Below are 16,469 nucleotides of genomic sequence, written 5' to 3' on the forward strand. Positions count from 1 at the left end.
GGAGATCACCCTCAAGTTTCTGCCGCCAAACACAACGGCAAAACTTCAGCCACTCAACCAAGGCATTGTGAAAGCATTTAAGGTTGGGTACAGATGACGACTGGTGCAGAGGCTCCTAATCAACCTTCCATTAGGAATCGAACTCAAGGTGGGCCTCCTCAGAGCCATTCAAATGCTGGCTGGTGCTTGGATCGACATGAAGAAAAGCACAATTGTGAACTGCTTCCACAAAGCAGGCTTTGCGGTAGCTACAGACAGATGTTTTGAAAGTGAAGATGATGACTGTGGATGCCTGGACAGCGAATTTCGCGAGCTTTCGGCATTCCCAGGCGCTATCCCAGGCAGTGTTACAGCACGCGATTTCGTCAGGGCTGACGACGGCATGCAAGCTGTAGCGGATCGCGCTGATGCGGAGATTGTGGCTGACATCATAGGTGATGAGGATGCAGACTCGAGTAGCGGCGTAGGTTCCGACGAAGAGGACCAAACACCATGCACTGCAGCTTAACTTGTATCAGCTTTCAGCGTCATTCGTCGCTGTTGTGCCACAATGGAAGGAGCTGGCCTTTCTTATTCGGACACAGTCAACAAGCTTGAGGACAGCTAAATGAACTTGATGGTGCAGAAGAAAAAGCAAGCAAAGGTCACAGATTTTTTTCTTCAGAAATAAAGTGCTCTGGTCATCGCACTGTGTTTTTGTTTTTTTACACGCCTTGGAGGCACAGATCGGTAAGTTCCCGTTAGTCACGACATCGGGAAACTGCCTTGAGATGTGTAGAGTTGTTAGAGAACCTTAATAATAATATTTGGGGTTTTACGTGCCAAAACCACTTTCTGATTATGAGGCACGCCGTAGTGGAGGACTCCGGAAATTTTGACCACCTGGGGTTCTTTAACGTGCGCCTAAATCTAAGCACACGGGTGTTTTCGCATTTCGCCCCCGTCGAAATGCGGCCGCCGTGGCCGGGATTCGATCCCGCGACCTCGTGCTCAGCAGCCCAACACCATAGCCACTGAGCAACCACGGCGGGTTAGAGAACCTTTTGACATGCATATATTATATTTCGAATTACCGATATACTGAACTATTTTGCGATCCCCTTCGAGTTGGATATATCCGGGATCAACTGTATGCCAATGCAGGGAGCATACTACAAAGGAAGCTCCGGTATCCATTTTGAAACATGGCTTCTTCGACGTTCTACTCGTGGTGTCCAAGTCGCAACTTACTCAATACTTGTGTAATATTTACTAATTATTGTTTTAATCCACTTATGAAGTGTTTAGAAATAATTTCCGCATGGTATACACTTTTAAGGGCCTGTATTTTTGTCATCACGAGATGTTTTCTTGAAGTGTACATTACAATGCACACTGGGTCTCAATGATGCTTTCTTTGAGAATTTTTGCCCGCTTATGTTTCTCGTGTATTTTTTTGCTCTTTGACATAGCACTTTGCCGTTTACTTCTCCTAGAATTAAGTAATGAGGAAGCGGAATGGCTTCTTGAAGCAATAGCCAGCAATGACTCCTTTAACCTAGAACTGTGCGACGATGATGCTGACGTACAGGCGTGCATTTGCGATGTCCATTGGACACGTTTCCTGACCAGAGACAGCATTGGTGGCCAAGTGACTATTTTGAACAATACTTGCCAGAGGAGGCACTTGATACAATCCTAAATCCGTTGTCTTCTGAGATGCAGAATTTTCTGGGAGCAACACTAATGCTGAGCTGTCTTGGGTATCCTCACATGCATCTCTACTGGGCACAAGGGTACCTGCCATCACTAATGTCGTCACCCGAGACTGGTTTTTCATGTTGCGTAGCAACTTTAAGGTGGTTAATGATCTCAAATTTTCGGAAGGCCCAAAAAGGGATGATCTGTGCAAAGTCAGACCAATCTTTAATCACGTCCAAGCAGCATGCCATGAGCTCTCTAGGCCTCCTTCCGTGTATACTGATGAGCAAACAATCCCATTTACAGGTGTCAGTACACTGAAGCAGTATGTGCCTGTAAAATCCGCACCCTACTGGATTGAAGAATTTTGTACTTGCCAGCCCAAGCAGAGTTGTCTTTAATTTTGATATTTGCCAGGCAAAGCCTTCCTGAAGGGTGAGAATAGCCCGGACCTTGGATTGAGAAAAAATGTGCATTTTTTGGCAAAAACTCTAGCTCTCGGGACACTGATCTTTTTTTACAGGTATTTCACGGCAATGCCTCTTCTCGAACAGGAAAAAATGGATCTGCATGGAACTGGCACGATTATGAAAAACCGTCTGCCAAAGACAGGAAAACTCGAGCATGACAGGTCACGTAGCTAAGCAGGATAGGGGAACAATTTCCCAAACCGTATATGTCTCGTCAAAGACATGCTTAGCTAAATGGACTGACAATAAGCCCATCACACTTGCTTCAAACCATTTTGGAGACGAACCATTTCGACAGTGCCGGAAATGGCCCAAAACAGAGGTGTACCAGGACGTTCCTCAGCCTGTGATTGTGGATCTTGCAGTGGTCAATTTTTAGATGCAACACAAAGAAGATTCGGCTCTTCTTGGCCGGCCAAAAAAGGAAACCCTCGAACTCCTGAAGTTTATATGTCTCTTGCCCACTACCTGTTGTCGAATGACAGGTGTGGTGCAGAATTTGACGATGAGCCACCCCAGAAGCTCCTGAAAGCTAAGGTCATGTCCTTGCCTCCTGAGCCGAAAAGAACAGCGAAAGCAAGCCACATGCCAAAGCTTGGGAACTAGGAATCCTCCTTGAGGTGCCGAAATCCAGGATGTTCCCAGCGAATAAAGTTCCAGTGTACTACATGCAACATCTTCCTTTGCATAACGACCGCATGAAACTGCTACAAGCAGTTCCACACAAAATAAGAGCGCTTTTCGGGAGTAACAAATGTTCTGTTGGATACTAGCGTTGTTGGTTTTGCATGCATAAAGACCCAGTGTGCATTATAATACACACACTGGTGTGCAAAATCTGCGTCATACAGCCGCCCATTCTTTCTCGTGTATAAAAGAAATGTGTGCACAGTGTGCTCTGATTTCACCTCTGTGGCCACAAATTTGCTCGAGTCTGATGAGAATATTGCACTATGTGCGGCAGATTATCTTTTTTTCCTGGCTTTTGGAACAGTGCGAGTTTAATTCCTGATAATCACCACGAGACTAAACTGCTGACAAATGGTTTCCATTACAGGCAGCATTGATTCCATGAGAGTGGCTTCTGGTGTAAAAAAATGCATCCTTTCTTTAGAACTCTCTCCAACTTTCCATCAATGTTATTAATATTCTATGTATTTTACTTCATATTAACGCATGTTAGAAGAAAGTAGATAGGTTCCGTCTTTACTTTTGTTTGAAGAAAGTTTGTTAAAAGAAAGTTTTAGAAAAGTTGGTAGGCTCTGTTTTTACTTTCGTTTGAGGAACATTGGTAAAAGAAAGTTTTAAAAAGGTTGGTAGGCTACGTTTTTACTTTCGTTTGAAGAAAGTTTGTTTCAAGAAAGTTAACTGGCGGTGTTTTTACTTTTGTTTCAAGGAAATTATAATTGTACTTGCTTCATTCATTTGTTCATTTAATACTGCGATAAAGAAGCATAATATGCAGAATTGGTAATGCGAGAATTAGTACGACAACCAGAGTGTAATAGTGATAATGCTTTCCTGCAGTTTAAAAGAAAGCAAGCAGACAGAATAATTTTTTTTGCTGGGCATGATCATATAATCAGCAGAATCAAGGGTAAAATATATTTGCCTGCCCTAGTGAAATTGCCTATGTTTTTTCTACTCTAAAAAAATACTTGTATACATTGGGATGATGATGTATGGGGTTTTATGGCACAAGGGCCCCAAAGAGCGCCATGTCTGTGCTAATGAGTTTGCAGTGTAATTATGATTACTATGAAGTTGGTGTGACGTGGCTGTAAAGAGGCCTTAAAATGTACGCTCTAAAGTGCGTAAAATCTATATAATAAAATTATGGCGATGACGTATGACTTGTACTATGAACATTTATATGCATATAAAAAGAATGATACGGTAGGTAAAATATATAAGATTATAAGAAATGCTAGAGCACTGCTGCCTCCTTAGAGCCCTTGAAGCACAAGGGCCTGGAGTGTATACATTGGGAGTCTAACCCTTTACTTCTCTGTGCGGGGCAGAGACGCTACCACTGCTCCATCTAAAACAGTAGCACTATTGCACTTCGACGTAATGTAATTAAGGCTGTTTATTTTTACTTCGACTTGTTAAAGGGACACTAAAGGCAAAAGCTAAAGTGATAGATAAGTGCACAATAAACCCTAAGGCGTCAATATTATCGTGAACGGAGCCTTAGTACGAAGAAATTCAGGTAAATGCAGGACACAATTAGAGACTACCCCACGACATTCAAGAACTTGGCCGATGACAAACGCACTCTTCATTTAAATTCTGTCACTAGTACTCAACCATTCATCCTAAGAACATCACTGTATTCCATCATAAAACGAAAAAAGCTACTTGATTGTCCAGTTCGACTTCATTTTTAGAAAAAAGAACTAATTGACTGTACTCTTCACAACGATGCGTGCGCTTGAAATGTTTCGTTTTTTTCTCAACTGTGCGCCACCCGCGCTATCATGTTTCAGTAGTTTCGTTATTGTGTAGTGCTGCGCTGAATGGGCTGGCTCGCAAAACTTGCCCAAACTGTAAATAGCAGAGAATTTCACTTCCACGTGCTGTCGCGGGATGCTCGAATGATCCACGCCACTTGAGCAAAAGCAACCACAGCGAGGAATCCACTGCTCTGCCTTGGCTCAGCTTCTCCATGGTCGCGCGTTTGTTTTGTGCGAAAAACTGCACCGCCGTCTGTCGGAAGCCTTTTTACTCACCAACGGCAGGAAAGGGCGATGACGGCATATGCAACATCCCCACTCTCTGGTTAGGTGGCAGGAGATTTAAATTGCGGTAAAGGTATTCGAACCTTTCAATTGCAATTTTCTTGTTAACTTAGTCTTTTCTTGGCATGAAACAAGAGCTGAGATGTTTCTGGAATGGTATTTAAACGGTCCACATCGACTTAGTATTTGTCTTTAGTGTAACTTTAACAATCCTTTCTTCCGTTACTCTATACAAATTATACACATAACTTGGCTGTCTTACAACTGCAGTACCTGCAGTGGCTGTTAGAAATGTCTTTCTTTTCATAATTGCGGGTGATCGCTGTGTTGAGATTGGTGGTCGAAGAGAAAGACAAGAACGGCAGCATGAATCCTGTAAAAACTTGCTTGGGCGCACACTTGAATAATTTATAATTGTCAATTGCTGAGTAGTGAAAGTTGTGCACCTAGCACGGCCGTGTCTGTTTACGCATGTGTGCATATAGTACGCTTGTTGCACTTCGGCCGAAGCTTCAGCTGCTGTAGTACGTTGGCCATCGCCACATATTGTAGTCTTTATTCCTGATGCTAAGAGGAAATATGGTCTCAACAATTCAAGATTACGCCACATATTCTCGAAAACACGACACTTGGTGCTATAGGAAGTGTGCATATGGACGGAGATCATGAATTTGTGCTCGATAGGTGTCAAAGAACCACTAGGCCGTCCGCCACGGCAAACAAACGGAGCTGCACGGACGGCACGCTGATTAGCTTGTGTTCACCAACTAATGTTCGCTCATGGTTCGGCTTAAGTCACTGTACTTGCTTTATAAATAAGAAAGCCTAGGTTACTGAAAGCCCAACCGAACAAATTGGACCTAAATACCTGCCCTCCTCCCAGCTATGACTTCCTTTCAGTTACGAAAGCTAATCTGCATGCACCTGAAGCAGATGTGAATCTTGGAAGCAAGATCCGCTTTGTTAGCTGCAGAGTGGCGCTACTGCAATATTTATTGTTTGGTCCACGGACCACGTTGGCTGTATTGAGTGCTCGTTGCAGCAAGGCGGTAGTTGAATTATATTTTAGAAGTGCCTAGACAAAATGTGCACCTTATCGTGTGCATTAACTATCGCGAAACCTCCGGACTCGTGTAACGCCATTAGTTTGCCGTGTGTTCCGTGCGATACACCAGTGTCAACAGTGAGTGTCCTACTACAGCGCTTGTGCGAGCTGCCTTTGTTCTGCCGAGCTCCCTGCCCACATTCTCTTGTGAAAAGCCTGGTACTGGGGCTTCGAATCATAGTGTACAGAACAATTTGTTGAAGGTTATGCTTTCGTGGAGCTGGAGTTCATCGGAAGTTCTACAGTGTTTACACCAAAAAACGTCAGCGGCATGTTACCTGTGAAACGAAGGAGCATTTGCTGACTCGTCTTCGAAGGTATAGTTTGACGCTTGCGTGCATTCTTGAAGCTTATGGTTTATGTAATCAGCTTTGGGTAAATAGAGCAGATCACTTTTTGAGCCTAGGTGGTCCATGCTGCTGTCCACATTTAGCAAGCAATTAAACGAAAACTTCCTCTGATGTTAACGCGCACTTGCATTCTGTTATGATTGGCATGTAACACCCCAAGCAAAAAGGATGATCGAAAGACCATGCCTAATCGAAACGGAGGATGGATCCCTAATTTGCTATGGGTGTCTCGAGAAGTTGCTGGTCTGGCGGGCACCCCGCAGTGATCACGGACCCCTTTGTGTGTGTGCATGACAGAAGGCAGAGCCACCTTCCGCGAACTGTGCGCCTCAAGGGGAGACTCCTTTCCGCGAACCAAACTGGACCCACGGGTTGCCGCCAGCGGAGGCAAGCACGTGCAACGTCGCCGAGGAGAGAGGGAGCAGCCGCCCATCACCGACCGGACTCGGTACATGTCACGTGACGTTGATGTGAGAAAATTCCCCCCAACGATTTTAGCGGGCCAATTTAGGCGACCCCGCAATGTATTTTGATCATTATTCTCTTCTTTTATATCCTTCACCATCCATGGAATAAACAGCGCAAGCTTCGCACTAGAAGTCGTCTCGTCCCTGCCTGGTCGCCATGGTCTACCGGACACCTGCAGCATGGCAACAACGCCATGCTACCCTGCAGTAATGCCGGTCGAGGTTTGATTAGCAGGCGTCGCAACAACTGGTTGTCAGTGATGGGATACGCTGCCCCAGAGGCCCCAACTTTGCATGACATCTAAGAGATCGTCTCCTCTTCGTCCTGGTCACAACTTTGGAAGGAAGGTGTCAGGATTCATGACTGCATATGGTGAGTGCACGGCTTTTCTTCACTGAGATATCACTTGGCTTTACGTATTTTTGGGAAGTACAAAGCAGTGATTTTTCTTCAACCGCTGAAGGAAGTTTTGAGTACGCCGAGGTTGTTATAGAGTGAAGAGTTAGCAGCACTAAGGGCAGCGATGAACTTCAAGGCACTAAAGAAGCCGGAGTTGTTTAACTTGCCAGCGAGTTGGGCCTCCAAATTCCCGAATTGAAGAGAAAGCAGGAAATCATTGAGGCAATCGAAGCGATCAAGGCAGACGACGATGAACTGAAGGAATGCCTAGAGAGCATTGCGCATAAGGAGGAAGAGCGTAAGCGTCCAGAAGAAAAAGAAGAGCACGACCGTGTTGCATGCGACGCACTCAAAATGAGGTGCCTAGATATTGAGTTTCTGAAGGCTCAAAATACTGAAAGACTTAACACAGAGGCACGAGAAAGCGGGTGCAAAATGACAGACTCGATGGCATCCTACGCAGTAGGAGAGGACATAGGCCTTTTTCTGGTGCAGTTTGAGCGCGCATGTGAGAAGGCAAAATTTGAGAGAAACACGTGGCCACAAAGCTTGCTTACTTTGCTGCCAAGTGATGTAGTTGATATCATTGCCCGCATGGGGAAAGAAGAAGCAGAGGACTTTGATAAAGTCAAAGCGAGTCTGCTTAAAAAGTATAGATTAACAGCAGAGGCATTCAGGCAAAAATTCAGGGAGGTCGAGAAGACCAAAAGTGAGTCACACTCAGATTTCGTATACACCTTTGAGGTAAACCTGAAAGAATGGCTCAGAGAAGATGGTGCACTAGGCAACGCCGAAAAGACAGCGCAGTGCGTTGCTTTAGAACAATACTACCGCCGGCTGCCAGTAAACATCAAGTATTGGGTTCAGGAGAGGCCAGGTATGGACACTATCACGAGAGTGCGTTCGAAGGCAAAGAAGTTCCTAAGAAGGAGATGAATAAATACAGACCCAACAAGCCAGAGTGATCGTCAAAGTCGAGTCAGTCTAAATCAAAGGAAAGGTCAGATTAAGAAAAATTTAGTGATGAGAACAGCAAGGGGAAGGAGGAGTCACCCGAACAGAGGGCAGAAAGGCAAAATAAAAAGGCTTTCAAGGCAAGGAAACCAGTAGTTTGCTGCAACTGCCGGCAAACGGGGCATATCTCCATAGGGTGCAAAGATCCCAAACTAGTGTTGATGTCACTAAGTAGTAACGAGGAAAATCTGAAATTGCTAGAACCGTACATTCGAGACCTCATGGTAAACGGCAAACTGTGTCGGGTGCTTCATGATTCGGCAGCCACAATGGACGTAGTGCACCCGTCGTACGTAGATGAAGGCCAGTTCATGGGAGAATGTGCTTGGATAAGGCAAGCTGTAGAAGGCCCCAGTGTTTGTCTCCCTGTGGCAAAGATTCGCATCGAAGGCCCTTTTGGAGTACTGGACACTGAAGCCGCCGTCTCGGCACATCTCCCGCCAAATGGTTGGCTGGTTGGTTGGTTAGTTTGGGCTTAATGGCACAAAGGCAAATATGGCCATACTGCGCCAGACACAAGACAAAATGAAATGCAATTTTAGAGTAGGTAAACCTGTATTACATTATAGTTGGTGTAAATCAAAAGTTTTTTCTAAAAAGTCGAACAGGTTAACAAATGACACTAGGGGGTCATCTGCTAGTAATAGGGCAGGGTGTAATGGAGTGTGCAAATTATATAGGCTGTGCATTCTTGGACGAAATATGGTACAACAGTGCACACAGGTGACGTCCACTCAAGAAAGCTGATACGGTATGCTAATTTAACAATTATTGGACAAAAAAAATATGCAAAACACTGCCTCTTGTGATAGCTCATTGCATTTTTAATAAACTGAGAAAGCTTTAATAGAATATTTTTTTGTTTAAATGGAGAAAAAGAATTTTCAAGTGCTCTTCGACCGGTCTCGAAATTTACAATACATCTCATCACTTCAGGAAGCCTCTTGGCGCCAAAGACAGAATGCATGGATACAGGCGCTCCTGTGCCAATAAATAGAGGTTAGTCTAAGGTGATGCTTCATTGCTAGGGTGTTTATGATCCTCTTCAGTCAAGCAGAGCTGCTAGGTTATATGTGTTTACCTGCATGTCACTGTCTGCTAATTTCCTGCTCGGTGTTCTTACACAGCATTGGGCACTGCATTGATACCGACAGGTTTGCTACCTGACTACGTGTACCAAACTAGTTAGAATTGGGCAGAATGCAATTATTAACAAAAATAATATTTGCATTATATTCTCGTAAATATCAAGTTGGTGTGAATATGCTGCCCAGTACTGTGTAAGGATAACGAGCCAGCAATTAGTAGACAGTGACATGCTGGTAAATAGATATAATTAGCAGCTCCGCTTGAATGAAGAGGCTCATACCACCTCAGCACTGAACGAATCAACATAAAATCTGTTTGCACTACTCTCTACTTATGGTGCAGTAATGCTTGTGTTTAGTCTACAGGCTGAATATTTAACAAGAGATCGAAGGACAAGAGAAAAGCAATAAAATATGCATGCATCCACTCGCACAAAAACTTGGAAAGGGACAGAAGAAAGCACCATGAAATGATGAAAGTGGCAAGTGGTCGCTAATTCATTCTAGGTAACTTGTGCATTTATCACTTCCAATTAATTTCTTCACATGCTGCCATGCTTTAGTGGCTGCATTTTGACTGTGGCAAATCCAAAAGCACCTGTCTGTAGTGATATACTAAAGTACCATAAGTGATTGCTTTCATAATTTCGTAACCAATTTATTTTGCAGAGGCTGCCACATTAGTCAAAAGACTCAAAAGAGTACTTGGTAAAGTGGAAAATCAAGCCGAGCAGACAGCTGGAGCCTCTGTTGCTTGCCCAAAGGTACATATATCTATTGTATCCTCTGTCTTAGGCTAGCGTCATAAATGCATGAAATGATACTGTCAGAAAAACAAATTTTTAGCCCTATTCTTAAACTTGTTCTTTGCAAGCCCCAAGTCTCAAGCTGTGTTGAAGGCAGGAACATGCACATCGGTATAGCAATGCATCATCAGTAATTGCTGTTTATTTAGAAAGCGAGGGAGCAGGACTGCATATTTCATATCAATTTTTTCTGTGAAAGCACACATTAGGATTGATGCCTGAGAAAACTTGTCACTGTCTTCACTGTAATTATGCACTTTTATTTCTGGCTAGACACATCACGTATAGTCCTAATATAATGTGTGCTGTGTAGCATCCATGTCTGAACCTATGCTTACTATTGCCAAAAAGCATTCATCCTGTCTTCCTTTCTCATCCGTGTTTTTAAGGCTGTTTTATTCAATGAATTTGTGAAAATGACCTGGCGTTCAAGCCTTTTTAAACCACTGATAACTTACACCATCACCAGACAGTAACTGTAATGTGATGACATTGCACAATTTCACTTGATAGATGTCACTTTGGTGCTCCATGAGAAAAAAAGTGACCTGATATTGAGGCCTATGGCGGTCATCAGAGTAGTACACACTTGAGCTTTTCCCCTGCCTTTATGCTGTGTGTAGAAATGATAAATGAATATGAAAGTGCCGTAAAAACCAAAGTGGCCTCCGGTGGGAGCCAAACCTACAACCATGGCACTACAAATTGTGCTATGGTGGCAACTGCTCCAACTTCTAGATTCTTGCGTATTTACGTGTGTAACCCTAGGAGTGTTAGCCAGTGCTAGGAGTTAGGAGTGTTAGCCAGTGCTAGGAGCTAGGAGCTAGCCAGTGCTAGGAGCTAGGAGTTAGGAGTGTTAGCCAATCCACTGGATGTGGACCATCCTTTTGGCCAATGGCGAGGCATAGTACATGAACTTTATGAGTAGGCAGCTGACCAATAAACTCGTGCGCTATTTGAAGGCATCAAACCTGCCTTATTCAAGACCTTCACTATGAAATGAATGGCAAAGAGCACTGGGGGGCCTGATTTTGTTAAGTCATGTGAAACCAACAGATAAGCCAAGGAAAGCATAGGAAAAGTTATTTGTATTTTTTTTGTTTAAGTGTAGAAATTATAAAGCAAAATGATCCTGGATGAAAAACAACTTGCTGCTGCAAGTCATATCAGTAACTGCAGATTACTGCATTGTTTATCTCCTTTAAACTTTGCTATTTGTTCCTCCATATGTCACCCACTGTGGTTGCTTAGTGGTTATGGTGTTGGGCTGCTCAGCACGAAGTCGTGGGATCAAATCCTGGCCACAGCAACCGCATTTCGATGGGGATAAAATGCAAAAGCACCCGTGGACATAGATTTAGGTGCACATTAAAGAACCCCACGTGCTCCAGATTATTCAGGAGTCCCCCGCTACAGCATGCCGCATAAGCAGATTGTGGTTTTGGCACGTAAAACAGCATAATTAAATTTTTTGTTAGATATGTCATTGCCAGCAAATTCTAAATCTCTTACTCTGCAAAAGTTAATGGGCTATACAGCTCCCAAATGATTATTTTTATGTTCCCAGGTGGACATTGGGCATGGCGTAAGCGTCGAGCAAGGCACCCTCGACAAACTTTGCCGAGCTTGTGAAAGTGGCCCTGGCAAATTTGCGAGGGCTCTTTTGCGAAATGTCTTCACGGAAGAAGAATTAAGGGGCAAAACACTCCTGGGCGGAAAAAGCAATCTGCACCTCAACCAACCACTAAAAGAAGCCTTGGACTCTGTTCGTGTCCAAGTTGTGATTGGTATGTATGTCAATCTTAGTGGTACAACTGCAAATTGCAGTCTTGAGCATCACTTTAAAAATTAGCAGCTCCTCATCCTATACTTAGCAAGAGATATGCGCCAGCATAGGTGGGAAGCCCTCTTGGTGTCATATGTGACTGATTTGGCTTTTGCAGTTTGGCATGCTTATTGTCTTTGTACTATCTTCTCAGCATTGTTCATTCCTTACATTAATATGAGCAGCATTTAATTGCTAATTTAATTATTAAGTGAATATTAAGTGAAATGAAGCATTTCAGCAGCCGTGTAAACTGTGTAATTTATTCTAAGGTTTGAAATATGTACATCGCTCCCTATTGCAGTGGCACCACTCCTCTGAGTTTTCAGTCACCCCCGACTAAGTCACGCGCAATGACCATATGATGTCAGTAGGGCAAGCTATCTGATTGGCTCCCAGGGTGCGTCATTTATAATTTTTTCAACTCTATGGTGAACAAATGTTCATTATAATTAGAATGTTAGCTCATTTGTTTTATAAAAAAATAAAAGTAACAAAAAGAATGCTCAAGCAGAGTTTATCACTAGACTCAAGCACTTCTGGCACACAGGAAGTGTCATTTGCTTGTGTAAGTGTACTTTGTGTTGACGCAAGCTGTGTGGTCTGCATTGATCTTAATAGGTCTATTCGATTCAGCTTGGGTTCTCTGCACTTTCTGCATTCATCTAGGGTGCGCTGCACCTAAACCCTCGATTCCCTGAGGTGCAGAGGCGCCTCAGGCACCCCTGCACTCTCGTCCTCGAGTGCACGGGGTGCGAGGTTAGGTGTCACCGCGGTGCAGTGCACCTTTGAACCTGTCTGGGAAAAGGTGCAGCCGCGCGACCCTACCGCCATAGCAGACTGGTTTCAGTAGACGACGCAAGTAAAATGTCTGTGCTGGTAGAAACTGATGGCAGCCCGGCAAAGCTGTTCCTAATTTACAATGAGTTTGGCGTGATTACCTTCGACAATGACGCCAAGCTTTACTCTACAGCAGGTAAGTTTGCTATTGTACTCTGTAAGCATAATACCATGGTCTGTATACGTGCGAAGTGGCAACATTCCTTCCCTTATTTTTGCAGATGGAAGAAAGCTGAGGGTGCTTTGCACACTGGGGGGTTTCACCGCAGATTCCGAGCAAACAAAGTGGTCAGGAACCGCAACTTCGCGTTGCGCAGACGCCACGCCGCGTACCACCGAAGCTGCTGCTGTGGACGCGGCAGCCATGCCGACTCGGCAACACGACGGCAAAGAAGCTTTAGGAGCGGCCGAAGAACAAAATTCCTTATAGAAAATTACAAGGAACACTTCGGCCGCATCGGGCAAAAAGGGGGACTAAGGTGAGGCTTAGCATTCGATGCGTTTGTATTTGCGTTGCATTTTGTATTGTTCTGCACGCAGGACCAAAAAGCAGCTGATGCTTTTCTTGAAGATTCCCTCAATGATGGATTCGGCTGCTGCCTCACCGTGGTTCAAGTTACCAATAAATAGAAGTCACTTGAGGGAGCGTGTAAGAGAGTCCTGACGAATAATAATAAATCCGGCAGCGCGGCTGCCGAGTGCAGTTTTGAGGGGTAAGTGTTCGCAGTGCTTTTATATTATTCACGGTCTCTTATGCCAGTGCAGAGTTCAACTAAGACATACCTAAAGTCTTATTCACAGCGTGTACATAAAATTAGTAACAAAACTGGCTGTTTCTAGACGTAGCAAATTCCTGAAATACTTTATGCTAAATAAATAAAAAATGACTGAGCATGCAATTTAACGAGTGTCAGCTTCAGAGAATAGCTTATTCTTGTAGTGCATCCTTGTCCATCATTCAATTTATAGGAAATTGTACCACTGTCATGTGCAGTTATGCTTTCTGCAAGCCATGTGTGCAATTTAGCTAAGTGATTTGTTCGACGCCAATGTTTCTCCCTCCTGCCTGGTCCCTGTTGGCAATGGGATATGTATAAGTGCATACGAATCAATTAAAAAGCAGAAACTTCCTTTCTCTGTTTTGCTACAATGTTCCATGTTTTGCCTGTGCAAATGCAGCAGCTTTGCTGGTGTACTAAAGTTCTGGTGCTACTTGCATTTAATATTTTATTAGACACCTGCAGGACTTCATGGAGAAACAACATCACGTGAGTCCTGTTACATACGCACAGGGACAAAAAATGGTGCCCGAAGATAGGGAGAGGTGAGCATGATCGTAGAAAGGTGGCAACTCTTGTTTTGTGTTACATCCTGCACGCTGTCTGCTTGGACTTGATGTTCTGTCAGACTCGGGAACAGCAGCTAGTACTGAACTACTTGTACTTGCAATCCTATAAGCTAGTTTGTCATGACATGTGGCTTTAGGATGCACTACCGGGCATGCCTACACCGCATTTGACTAAATGGCACAAATAATAAACATTTCTAATTTAAAATAAAATGGACATGGTCAATACTGGTGCTTTGTCTGCAACATACTTGATGATATAGTCCACTTTATCCGAGCCTCAATTTTTACACTGAACATTCACTGACTGCCATCTTTTCAGGTATCGCTTTCCTGGCCCATTACTAACACTGCCTGCGTTTTATGCCAATGAAGGCACAGGACACTGGTCTCATTGAGATACTTCAATCCATTGATTGTTGAGGTTTCCGTCGTGCACTGTGCATATTGCATTTTTCGTCATAGCAATCTTGAGCAATATGCTAGGCATGTCGCCAGGCAAGCCTCTCTAAAGAAGTGTAAATTTCTACTAATGAAGAATACTTTTGCTGCAGGGAACTGCAGGCCCCAGAAGCGGTAGACAGTCCAACTGGCCATGTGGAGCTGCATAAACAAAAGAAGGACCGGCCCTTACTGCAGCTCCTGCAAAAACTAGATGACATAGAAAAATATAGGGCAAGTCGACACAAAGAGAAGATGGCCCTTCTGGAGCGCTTCGTGAGCGCATATGAAGCAAAAAAATAAACAGCTTGTCTTCATCAAATCATGTTTTCTGGCATTTATTCCACCGAGACACGAAACAGAAGATACGAGGCTGGGAACAGTGCAAAGCATTCAAAACAAAATTATAGTGGTCAGAACAAGTCAGAAAGCAAAGTGCATTTTTGAGGAAAGTGGAGGCTGCAGCAGTAGACATTAAGCACTGCTGTATGCATTAACACCTGTATTACGTATAATATATGTACCCAAGTAAGCACGGATATCTGGGGGACGTCCACCATAAGACCCAATGTCCATCCATCCGGATATCCATGGGACGTACAGGAGAACTCCACATCCTGTTTGGATGTCCAGAAGATATCCAAACGTAATGTCAATGGGACATCCCATTTTAAACAACTGCTGGCTGTCCATAAAAGGTATGTCCAGGATATATAGACTAGTTAATTATGTAAACTACTAACATAAAAATATTGCCGGAAATCTTAGTCTGTTCATATTATGTTTGCTTGTTTTTGTTTTTTATCTGACACAGTCCCTTCTTTTTTGCAAAGTAAAATAACCATCTTTCCAAAATTATACAAACTTTGCCCACTTTAACATCGCAGTATTAAAGTACGTTTTTCTATCGGTGGGTCATACAAATAATTTGGAGTTTGCTTTATAAAATGCTTGTGGATGACTAGCAGAATATATAAGTGCCCATTTGAAGCCACTTATTGGAACTAGAGCCAATCACTAAGTTATCTCACATTATGAAAAGGTCCCGACCTCCGAACATGTAACTGTGGCTTTTGCTGCTATGTAGGTTCCGGTGCATCATTCAAACAGAAAATAAAACACCTTTTTAGGCTAGCTGGTGCACTGTATTAAGAAAAAGAAAGACGCACACAGGAAACATACACAAGACAGGAAATAGGCTGGTTCCTGTGTTTCCAGCCTCTCTCCTGTCTTCTTGTATGTTTCCTGCGTGCGTCTTCTTTTGGCTGGTTCTTTCTTAAAACAGGAAGTAGTTCACTGTGTTCAAATTTGCATAAAATTATATGACTGCATACTAAAAGTGAATTCTTATTCCATTTCACTTTGAATCTTCGATCGCTATGTGCAGCTGAACAAGTCTAGTAAAACTTTAGTAAACTCTAGTAAAACCTTCCGTAATTGAACAAAACTTTATTTGCGACTTCTGCCCACTTATTTAGCAACATCTTCCTGGCTCTACTAGAAAAAATAGCCTTGTTTCTCTGCAGCATCTCAAAGAAGCAGACAAGTAATAATTAAACTCCATTTCAAGCATTTTCAGCAGACATTTTCCACCATTTATCCATGTGCAAGGCCTGACCCCGACTTCCTCTGTAGCCGTAAACTCGGCAATTGCATACATTTGAAACAATTCCACCATGCGTATATTAAATAGAGAAGCGAAATATAGGTTTAATAAAAGTGCACTATTTCAACTATAGCATTCGACACCATCCCAGCCAGGCCGGGCCACATGCACGCTAATTGTTGTCGAGGCGAATTAGCTGCAGCATGTGCCTGGTTAAATAAAAATATGAATAATTTATTTACTCAAAGACATGACTGACATGACATGACAAAGTTTCTCTTTGATTGC

The 16,469-nt window shown here is 43.4% G+C and overlaps 1 protein-coding gene across 19 annotated transcripts in view; it reads right to left on the bottom strand.

Moving 5' to 3' along the window:
- Nucleotides 1-16,469, bottom strand: part of LOC135914190 (gastrula zinc finger protein XlCGF52.1-like) — a 200,387-nt gene that overhangs the window by 118,698 nt on the left and 65,220 nt on the right. For 12 of the 19 annotated variants that reach the window (XR_011512877.1, XR_011512876.1, XR_011512878.1 and 9 more), the window contains one exon: nt 14,678-14,737. The exons of 5 other annotated variants lie outside the window; for them this stretch is intronic. Coding sequence is in view for 9 of the 14 variants with exons in the window: in XM_070535977.1 (XP_070392078.1) it covers nt 14,678-14,737 (60 nt within the window). In the remaining 5 variants the exon portion in view is untranslated. Of the gene's footprint in view, nt 1-12,014; nt 14,738-16,469 lie in introns of those variants that run through there. 2 more of the 19 variants (XR_011512880.1, XR_011512879.1) reach the window with 1 other exon arrangement.

Source organism: Dermacentor albipictus, chromosome 3 (genome assembly GCF_038994185.2).
Source record: "Dermacentor albipictus isolate Rhodes 1998 colony chromosome 3, USDA_Dalb.pri_finalv2, whole genome shotgun sequence".
In the NCBI taxonomy this organism is placed as follows: domain Eukaryota; kingdom Metazoa; phylum Arthropoda; class Arachnida; order Ixodida; family Ixodidae; genus Dermacentor; species Dermacentor albipictus.